This window comes from Photinus pyralis, unplaced genomic scaffold (assembly GCF_008802855.1).
Source record: "Photinus pyralis isolate 1611_PpyrPB1 unplaced genomic scaffold, Ppyr1.3 Ppyr1.4_LG8, whole genome shotgun sequence".
Lineage (NCBI taxonomy): Eukaryota > Metazoa > Arthropoda > Insecta > Coleoptera > Lampyridae > Photinus > Photinus pyralis.
In genome coordinates, this window is record NW_022170819.1 from 18,636,500 (window position 1) to 18,647,102 (window position 10,603).

Genomic DNA, 10,603 nt, shown 5'->3' on the forward strand with positions numbered 1-10,603 from the left:
TTTCTTGAATTTGTGTTTGCGTATTTGGTTTTCCTTTTAGAATTGTTTGTAATTGCGTAATTTTTGTTTTAAATTTTAGCGCCTTTGTAAATTATTCAATTCCGATAGTATGCTTTAACTGAGACACATCTGGTCAGGTTTGCGTACCTTGTGGGAGGCTAAATTTAGTCGTTCGAGAGTTTTGTTCTGAGGCAAAATGTAAGTAACACACGTGTTTTGGCTCTGATAACGGCTTCAGTACCGATGGAATTTACCATGAGTGCCCTCCAATGGCCAGAAATATCGACACTAATTAAATTTCCCACCAAAAGTTCATTTTCCTCCCTTTCATAGTACTCAATAAAAATTACCGACGATAATTGCTTTATTTCATTAGATGGAATTTGCAAATAATGCACAGGACACGACCAGACGACCATACCTTAAAATCCCATAGTTAAGCGACGTACTTCGTGCAGACAAGTGCTCATCTGATACCCAGACTCGCACGGTTTCTCGTTTTTAATTTGACTGCATTCCTTAAGCTTCTCAACTGCTTTCGCGTAATTGTCCTGCATACATTCTAAATTGGCCGCACCACTCTCCGTCAATTTCTTCTGTTGAACCAGCGTGCATGTCAGAAAGCACTTGATCGCATCGCTCGGTTCCGTTGCGATTTTACCGGTACGATAAATCTCGTGAACCGTTTTCATATCCTCGTCCTTGATATTCTCCTTCTCGCGGCACTCCTTTTCGATTTTTGCGAAAGCTCCGAAAAATGGCTTGGGTGGACATGTTTTGGGCTCTTCAGACGGTGCACCTTTTTCAGCTCCAGGTTCCTGTTACATAATATGATAATATGCCGTTGATCAACGTGTCCCATACGTACCTGACTGATGGAATTGGCAAATGTGCACAAAAGAATCAGAGCAAAGGCTTTCATTGTGTTAACTCCAAACGTTATGGTCGAGAATGTCGTTCGAGATGATTTTATGTAGTTTATAATAAATGGGCGATGGCGAGCTTTGTTCGTTCAGCACAATACCGTCAATTTCCCATTATGAATTGCAGTGGTTTTTATTTTGGTAGTTGCGCAACAATTTTTTTAGTTTTAGAATGAAATTGTCGTGTTTTTTACATATCCTACAGCACCAAATAGTTTCGGGTTAATTTTTACGGGTTTATGTATTATAAACTTGAAAGAACTGCGTGGAACACGGCGTTTTTTGGTAATCTGTGTTGGCACCGTTTATTGCCTGGTACAGACGTTTGCGCTCAAGCAATTCTGATGTGATATAGTAGGACTTTCCTTAGTTTTTGAGCACGTCATTGGTGTATTATGACGTCATCACTAAGTATGTGCATATAGCATCATGCAATCATTGGAAGAGAATACGCATGTAGGTAGCGCAGACTGCAATCATGACTTATCCCAGACTAACGAGCAGAGCCACCGTTACTTTCATGTCAAAATGACGGACGCTTCGCGGCACTTGCGAATGCGGACAGCAGTCGGTGTTGAAACTGGCAGTTTTTTTATATACAATTGCTAAAGGAAATTGAATAAAAACACAGAATGCGTGAGAAAAGTCGAGAACATATTAAATATGTCGATGTCAGGAAAACCTTCGTTGGGACAAAAACCCTGGCATGGCCCACACGAATACACGAACTAAATTAATAAAAACAACAAAAGCAAAGGCAAATCCCCAAAACATTTCAACTTGTATAGATAAAAATCAGGTCACAAATCAAGATTCGAGGAACGTTAATTTTTTTCCAAGAATATGAACGTGCGTCGTTCCAGCTGGTTGTTGAACTTTCGCTGATCTTTCTGTTTTCGTCCTTATAAACTTAAATAGTTATAATATGATATTGTTCTCATCAATACCAGTATGTTACCTGCGCCCTTCGGGTATAATTTTCTTACGGTTTTTGCAGTCTTTATAAAAATTAAAAGGACCGAAATCAAAAAAATTGTAAAATGTTAAATTGTTCCGAAGAGCAAAACCTTGGGCAAAACCCAGCTAACATAAGAATTGCTAGGCTTTAATTTCTCATGAAGACACACCCTTGTGTAAAATCTGGTCGCTGTTTTTATACAAAGAGCTCATAATAGCAAATTTATGTTTCCGGACCAATAATCGTACTCGATAATAACTACAATTCAAAAACCAATTTTGGATCCGATTATATATAAAGACTTTTGTTTTTGGTGCCCACTGTACATTTATGTCACAACCTGTGTTTTGGTTGCCAATGCCAGCCCATGTGGATTGTGGATACCTATGACCGCAATTTTAATAATGCCTTTTACTTTATACAGTGCGTTCCAAAAGAAACGCAAAAAATTTGTATATTTTTACTGTTGAGTTTTAAAAAAAATGCGTTGATTGCAAGCATCTTATATATGCAAGTAAACTAAAAATCTAAAAAAAAAATCAATCTCATTCAATGGCCGGCAGTGACCAATTGTTACGAATTTCCTTAACCAGATCTTCATCTTAGTGGGCGTTATAACCAAATTCCCCGCGTTTAACAATCGAAAGCAGACTTTGCTTTCATATGGAAAACCTTCCTTCTGTTACATTCTTATAATTTGTGCTTTGAAACAGTGACGATCATATCGCTGTTCATTGCACAGCCATTTTAACGGCTTAGTTACGTTTACAGGGGTTGAAAGCTCCACTTGCATAAAATAAATAATCTCTACGGCTTTGGTAAAAATGTTATTGTGTAATGGAATAATTAATACGACAGCTAGCTCAGTAATAAACAAAACTTTTAATGAGACTTACCTTGTGGAAAGTTTGTTCTTTATTTCCTCTTATCATCTGAAAATTTCAATTCCTGTGTCGTGATTACGTTTCAAATCTAATTAATTATTTAGATTGTTTAATATTTGTAATTAATGGTACATTTTCCTATTTAACATATTAAGACATCTCTGGATTCCAAATAAAATCCACACAGAAGAATGGTCTCAACGTACTTAAAATTTCTTTTCACAATAAATGCGAAAAAATCACCAATATCTTTTGTTTGAGTTCGCTTACCATTCATAAAAAATAGACAAAACTGTTCACGGAATAAATTTCCGTGGGTCGACTTCTTCAGGAATGTTAAAATGACTTTGAGCATACATTGCTATACAAAACGATCAAGTTCTGTTATACAATGCAAAGATTTCAAATATCTTTCATTTATCGATGAGTCGAAGTTTTCTGCAAATTACAGTCGATTTTCTCGTTTTAAGAGAAATTCCGAAAATTGGTAGACCGCGTTGTGCAATACAATTGGACCTTCTGTATCGCCTGGTAAAGTTGACTACTCGTTGAATGTTGAAAGATTTGAATAAGGCCCAAACTGGGCTTCAGGTTTATCTAAAGTTAGTAGTAGCGCTAATTAATCGTCTTTAAGCTTTTTACCGTTTTCCGTTTAATCCGAGATTTAATCCCAAAAAATCTTATTATCGCCTCGTATAGACAAGAGAGAGCTTTATAAACCTGTTTTTTTTCGTAACCGACCACTCCAAATATAAACGCAATGAAACGTTCTATACTGTTGATCACAACGCTTTCGTGGCAGAAATGTATTTAAACGCGGTCACGCTGATCAAATAATGCAACAAAACGGAAATGTTCACACCACTGTATATTAGTACTCGTGATGGGAACACGCAATGAATTTAAAAACGATTATACGGATCCGTCTTGAAAATTTCATTTGAAAATATATTTTTCGCCTTGCAGGTTCAGCAAAGAATCTTCCTCTCCCACCCAATTTTTCCTAATGCGCGAAGTCGAAACGAAACCGACACAAACCAAGTTTGGCCACTTTTGTTGTACAGTAGAAAATTCGCCCCTCATGCCGTAGGAACGATCTCTACAACTGGCAACACTGTGGCGTTTTGAATCTTATCTGTGTGCACACTCGCTTCTTATCTGAGCTTCATTCAATCGCATTTTAGTTCGGTTCTTTTGACTATGAAGGGGTACACGTATAAAATGTCACATACTGTCAAATTTGTAAATGCCTACTTATGCAACAACCTCATTAAACCGCTTAATTTAAATTTTAAAGTATGGACTTTCCTAAACTCACACGAATTAAATCATGTCTTCCAGCAAGCAAAATCCTGTCGCCTATCTATTTACCATACGTTACACAATATGTACAGGGTGAGTCAACGATTGCGCGGAGTAACTTAATGCCTTGAAGATAAGATTTTTCGATAGAGTGCTTTTGTATTATGATATGGTTGGATATTCTTCACATTTTAAAAATATTTGGAATTATACAGGATGCGCCCACGAAGTAGGGCGCCAAAATGGTACATTTTTTAAATAGAACCCCCTGTATTTGAATGCATTTTTTATTTCTACGTGTAATTGTACGTCTTTTTTATTATATGGTTAATATCCAAAAAAACTAGTAGTTTTAAAGATAATTCGATTTGTAAGAAAAATTTGGCATTTGCAAGCGTCAGTATATTGTCAAAATTATTACTTCAATTTTGATTCCAGGTTTTATATCTTATCTTGGGTTAAGTAAAAGTCAAATAAATACGTCTACTATGAAACATTGAAAAAAATAGCGTACAGGGTGTTTCTTTGTAGATAGAAAGTTACAAAACTTCATATTAAAAATCTCATTTTTTTTAAATGGAACGCCCTGTATGTTTTTCTGTCATCTGTTAGCTCCTCCAAAACCAATAGTGAGGTGGCCATGCAAAAAAATGGCAACTGTTTACCATTATGATTCCAATGCCTAAAAAAAACTCATATTTTGTTGCCATTGCCAACATATCTTGTCATTACGTATGTCCACAACGTTTTTATACGACGACCAGAATACATTCTCACATTCTCACTCGCGATTTTCCACTTCCTTCAAGGTTTACGTTTCGCAGGTTTCCAACTCCTCCGTTGGTAAAAAAAAACATACAAAATTCTGAAAACACTGTAAAATAGCAGTAGGTAATTTTATTCATTCTCAACAGTTTCTGTGCAGTAACCTTCTGTTTCTTACTACCTGTTTTTTTCAGTATCTCGACTAGTATCTTTGACATAAAACAAGTCAAAAAGCAAAAGGTTAAGATTAATTTATAAGATAAGAGACACTAAACCTAAGACTGGCTAAAGGGATTATTAAGAGTTTATCTCAATCGTCTATAAGGTCGGCGTACATATTATTCATACAGCGCTGAAGTTGATACCCGGCTTCGCATCGATTTTCGTTTTTAATTTCGTTACATTTCTCCATCCTCTGCAGCAGCCTCTCTTGACCTGCCACGTCGGCAGTGAAATTAGGCTCTCCGTTTGGTTTGAGTGAGCCTTTCTCCACCAAGTAGCATCTCAGCAAGGCCATGCCCTTCTCATCAGTGATAAACTTTCGCACATGCATGCTGGAACTGACCTGCTGGACGGTGTCTGGGTCACTACCCTCCTTTGCAATGCAATCATCAAAAGGATATCTCTATCAAATTATTATGTATCAGTCACTTGTGCATATTAGCGATTACTTACTGAATGCGAATACATCAAACCACAAAGGGTTAGTATCAATACCTTCCACATGACGGTGAACGAAAGTGAATTTGATAACCATTTTTCATCACTTATATCTCCTTCCATTGTTACTCACCGATTTGCATAATTTACTTCTGATTATCGTTGCGCAATTCCACATTTAGAGATAATTCAGTAGGATTATAAGCGATTTATTTAATTACGTCATAGGGATAGATACAATTTAAGCAAAGCTTGGTACAAAGTTAGCAGAATGTCTACCGTGACCATTCAGGTAAAATTACTTTTCCGTTAAATGCGTTGGCTACTCCAGCGACATAAAGGCGTTACGTATACATGTCATTGCATTAAATGCCAGATCACATGGAGTCTCTGCTTTAAGGGCGCTACAGGCGTCCATCATCTCGGTCGCCTTGACCAGCCGATCTCTGAAGGGCATCAAATTCAGTTCACCGGTGGTGGTCATCGTGCCATCCTTTTCCAGGACGCACTTAAAGAAGCATTTCACCGTCGTGTCGTTTCCGGCGTTACCGGACTTGAGCGCGCGTTTGGCCAAGCTCGTGTCGACCATCAGCTCCTTGGAGCAAGCCTTGCTGTTCGCCTTGACGGTCGCCTCTCGCACCGACTGGAATAAGAGAAAGTTAACGCTACAATTCGGTATTGATTGCTACTCACGTCTTGGAGAGAGGTGGTCGCGTAGAAACACAGGAGTATGATCAGGGCAATCTTCATGGTGTTGATAGACAAGTTAGTAGGGGCCCGAGAGACGTTTATATGGAATACTGAGCGATTAGTTTGTACTAATCGCGGAAATTTGGTCGATTTAATAGTGATCAAGATAGAGATAATTATGTGGTCATTAAATTCAAAGTCATCTGTATCGTGATAAGCTAATGGAGAACGATGCCTAGAATTCCACTTTTTCAATACCATTCTAGTGTTTTCTTAATGAAATCATAATCTCTTGTTTGGTTTGGACAGATTTACTCATTCCAGAAAGGTAGTTGTCATTTTGCTCACAAGCAACCAAAACTAAATAAAATAAACATGATTATTAGAATGACCCAAAGTTTGGGGTTGAGTAAGAATTTCCTTCCCATTTACTTCCTTATTTTTCTCGGTGATTTAAGTAATGCTCAAGGGTATGCTTCTGTTTTAGTATGGTTGACGTATTCCTAGAGATGGTATCATTTATCTAATTTGGCCCCAATGCTTTCAGCGGCTGAAACCTTATATGCATAAACTGTATCACTCCTTCTAGTTCTGGGATTTCGTTTGGTTGTTTTAGCAACTGCTCAGATAATCTGTTGAATTCAGCGTCCCATTTTCTTGCGGTAATGCTAGTTACCATTGGGCCCCGTGACGATGTATCTGCTCCTAGATTTGAGATTGTCTCTAAACATCCTTGTATGGTGCCGTTGAGCCGTTTCAATTGCGATCCATTTTCGTTTTCCATTCTCGAGAATTCCAAGACTCTATCAAATAACTTATTTACCATTAATCTTTTGTTATTATACATGCTTTGAAGGATTTTCCATACTGTCAACTAACGTTGTTCCGAGATCAATAGATGTCCCGTTATTTCCTCTTCCATCTGGATCAGTATCTCTCTAAACTGCCTCAGACAAACTTCCTGTTTTTTTATCCGGAGCGCTTGTTCCATATCCATTTCTTCATTATTCTGCTCCGTCTGCTGGTGTTTCTGTAGCTCCTCTAGTTAACCTTTCGCGCTGTTGTGGTGTTCATGATTTGGTAGTAGTAATATCCCACATAGCAGACCTATATACATTGCATATACCATGTACATTCCACGTGGGATAATGTATATCCATAGAATGTGGAAAAGTATGTCGCAAATGTCCGATGTATGTGCATGGGATATAAGTTTGGCAGACTTCACAAAATACATAGTATATACGTTTTGGATGTCTTATGTATATGCATGTATATGCATCAGACTACAAGCGTCTATACCAGAGCTGGGCAGTATTCGATTTTGTAAATACTTTTTAGTATTCAAATACTTTGTAATTAAATACTTTTATGGAAGCAGTACTTGTATTTGTAACTCAAATACTTTCATAAATATTTAGTATTTGAATACTTCGCAAAGTATTTGAATACTTTGAGAAGTATTCGAATACTTCGCATAGTATTTGAATACTTAACCTTCCTTTTTTACCAAAAATCGGCTACACCAAAATTTCTCGGGAAAACACTTTTTCTTATTAATTTTGGTGCGTAGAATCCAAATCAATTCGTACTTTTTCGATCATACTTCTCAATCAAAAGTTATAGACTAGAAAAGCAATTTCGAAAGAAAATTCAAAGGGCTGTAACTTTTGAACTAGTAGCCCAATCTTGGAACTGTTTGAAATTATTACTTTTACTCCCCTTAAATTTGTATATAACAATAGAAATATAAAAAAAGCTAACCCCATACAAAGTATAACTTGATTTTTTAAGTTGTGTTAAGACTTTTATCTAGTATACTATTTTACATTTTTAATGTATCTGAGTGACAAGTATTTGAATACTTTTCAAAGTAAGTTAATGAAATACTTTTCAAAGTATTCGAATACTTTTTATAGTATTCGAATACCTTTGATATAGTATTAGAATACTTTTGAAAGTATTCGGATGCATTTTAAAGTATTTGAATACTTCTTTTTTTTAAGTATTTGAATACTTTTCAATGTATCTGTATCTAGTATTCGCTTGTGCTGGACGTAAAAGTATTTAGTATTCAAATACCTTTGATTTGTGTAAAGTATTTACTATTTAGTATTCAAATACTTTTTGAAAGTATTCTGCCCAGCTCTGGTCTATACCTTCATAAATAAATTCTTTTCACGGAGTGGAGCTTTTTGTTTATTAAGTCTCTTAGTATACAATGGAAAATGTGCTTAAGAAATTATTATTGTTTTATTTAACACTGTAGTCTTGAGTCATTTTGATCGTGTTCTTGTTCAACACTATAATAGCGCGAGTTCATAACAAATAGGTTGCTAACATACCTGCCATTCTTGTCCTTATATTAATTCCCATCCAGTCTTTACATCTCACTAGCACATATTTGCAACTTTAGATCATGCACACACGAAATAAAAATCATTACTTTCACTGTCAAAATTAGACAAACAAACTCATTAATAACTCGCAGAATAACACTCCTGATTTTAGAAAAATGAGCTGTATTTGCAATAGCACCTTACTATCTTCATCGCCGTAATTCACAGAAAATGAGACGCTAACGTTTGTAACGTCGGTAATACAGAACACGCATGTATCAAATCCAAAACGCATATACATAACATATAATCCCATGTATATACATAGCACATCCAAAATGTATATTTATAGAATATCCATACTGAACATAAAATACATATGCCTATCCTATATAATGAATATACATAGTATATACATAAGATGGACAGGATATTCCCTGTACATTATTGATTTAAAATGTATATACATAAGATATCGAATGCTATGTGCGACAGGGCTTATCCTAACTCAAAAAGTCACTAGATGCGAAACAGTCTCTACAAAAGTAACTAGCTTTGGAACTCTGCTATCGCGCATAGGGTCGATTCTAAGTCAAAAAGTCACTAAATTTGAAAGTTACTAGAAAAGTTACTAGGTTTGAAACTGTGCTGCGTGGGTTCGAATCTTTGCTAGTACGGTTCCGAACTATCTCGTTTAGTTGCTCCATTAATAATTACGCAATAGCACTAAAATATCCAAAACAACGCACTCTCCGGAGGGTATTTACTGGTATTTGCGGGTCGTTGCCACAAACCTGGTCGTTGGGAAGCGTAAATCCTCCAAGATCGTATCTTGAGATCTTTTCTCTACCGCTCACTCTTTTCGTGTCGTCGGAGCAGGACCCTGCTGATGTTGCTATATCAGTATTGATTTGTTGCCGATGGGGTTGGCTCGACCTGCGGACTTAACCACGGTTCGCAAATTCTTCTATGCTTGAAGGACCGCATGAGATTGCTCTAATATGGTTAAGTGTGAGCGAAATATATTAATTTTCTGGACATCCTATGTATAATCGCACGATTCGAATCGAACATATGAATTATTCGCCCACGATTTCATTTACGTGAGATTTATTATGATGCCATGAAAGAACCGAAAATCGGACCACCACTGGTATTTTTTTCAGAACCGAAAACCGAACCGAAACCGTTATTCCTTTATAAATAGAAACTTACTGAGAACAGGAACCCTTAAGTTGTTAAGTTGTTTCGGTTTTTTACGGTTCTAACAGCTTATTGGAAGTTAAAATATTAAAATTAAAATATCACTCTACGATTTCCATCGGTGGATTATAAATTTTTAATAAAGTGTCGAAATTGAAGGCAGTACGGGTGGCGGTGGAGGTAACTTAGCCACTACTGTAAATGTAAATAATAAATGGAGGGACGAGGTCTTAGAAAACAACAATAAAAACAATACTCCATAAGTTTTTGTGTATTTTTTCCGCTTTTCTAAATTAATTAAGTTTAAATACATATTTCCCTCTTCCTCCTTTATTTCCTACACTGACGATACGTCACGTTTTGGTATTCATGACTTTATACTCGCTTTTTCACACCTATAAAACAAATAACGTTGTTATAATGAATTTTTTTAATGCCACACTTTCTAAGACTAGAACCGAAAAGGACACGTTATGAACCGAAAAGAATGCGCAGAACCGAACCGTTATTTTTTTAGAACCGAAACCGTACCGGAACCGTAAATAAATAAGTATTTCGTTTATTTTTCGCTCAGTGACTAAAACGACGAATCCCGCCTTTTAACTACTCCCATAAAAAGATCTTTGCGAACCAGGGAAACGTAGCTTCCCTCTTGGTGGCTGTACAAAAAATAATATTTTTTTTAATTTCCTTCTCCTTGACACGTTCCCACCTAAAGCGACAATTTTTTTAATGATAGGTTAAGAAGTCACTTACTGTATTTTATTTATCCTGAACCTGAGATAATTTAGCAACAGACACGGAAACTCAGTCTTTACCACGTCATAAAAAAGCAACGTAAAACGATTCTTAGCCCTGTGTTCGTTGCAGAAATAATTC

General features: G+C 36.4%; 3 protein-coding genes across 3 annotated transcripts; all 3 read right to left on the reverse strand.

Annotated features, from left to right (window-relative positions):
* Positions 1–346: 346 nt before the first annotated feature.
* LOC116179674 lies at positions 347–962 on the reverse strand. The gene is made up of 2 exons (XM_031499488.1): positions 869–962; positions 347–818 (listed from the first exon to the last, which is right to left on the reverse strand). The coding sequence occupies exons 1-2, from the start codon at positions 920–922 to the stop codon at positions 423–425; spliced, it is 450 nt and encodes a 149-aa protein (XP_031355348.1). The 5' UTR covers positions 923–962; the 3' UTR covers positions 347–422.
* A 4,019-nt stretch (positions 963–4,981) lies between these two features.
* On the reverse strand, positions 4,982–5,559 carry LOC116179326. Its single transcript, XM_031499095.1, has 2 exons — positions 5,508–5,559; positions 4,982–5,457 (listed from the first exon to the last, which is right to left on the reverse strand). Exons 1-2 carry the CDS (start codon positions 5,556–5,558, stop codon positions 5,143–5,145), a joined length of 366 nt encoding a protein of 121 aa, XP_031354955.1. The 5' UTR covers position 5,559; the 3' UTR covers positions 4,982–5,142.
* A 126-nt stretch (positions 5,560–5,685) lies between these two features.
* LOC116179325 lies at positions 5,686–6,329 on the reverse strand. The gene is made up of 2 exons (XM_031499094.1): positions 6,186–6,329; positions 5,686–6,135 (listed from the first exon to the last, which is right to left on the reverse strand). Exons 1-2 carry the CDS (start codon positions 6,240–6,242, stop codon positions 5,815–5,817), a joined length of 378 nt encoding a protein of 125 aa, XP_031354954.1. The 5' UTR covers positions 6,243–6,329; the 3' UTR covers positions 5,686–5,814.
* Between the last annotated feature and the right edge of the window lie 4,274 nt (positions 6,330–10,603).

Excerpts from the sequence above, each read along its gene's own strand:
- LOC116179326 (XM_031499095.1), bottom strand. The coding sequence starts at position 5,558 with ATGTGGAAGGTATTGATACTAACCCTTTGTGGTTTGATGTATTCGCAT. Across the intron at positions 5,458-5,507 it reads GTTTGATGTATTCGCATTCA|AGATATCCTTTTGATGATTG; the intron begins GTAAGTAATCGC and ends ATAATTTGATAG.
- LOC116179674 (XM_031499488.1), bottom strand. The coding sequence starts at position 922 with ATGAAAGCCTTTGCTCTGATTCTTTTGTGCACATTTGCCAATTCCATC. Across the intron at positions 819-868 it reads TTGCCAATTCCATCAGTCAG|GAACCTGGAGCTGAAAAAGG; the intron begins GTACGTATGGGA and ends ATTATGTAACAG.
- LOC116179325 (XM_031499094.1), bottom strand. The coding sequence starts at position 6,242 with ATGAAGATTGCCCTGATCATACTCCTGTGTTTCTACGCGACCACCTCT. Across the intron at positions 6,136-6,185 it reads CGACCACCTCTCTCCAAGAC|TCGGTGCGAGAGGCGACCGT; the intron begins GTGAGTAGCAAT and ends CTCTTATTCCAG.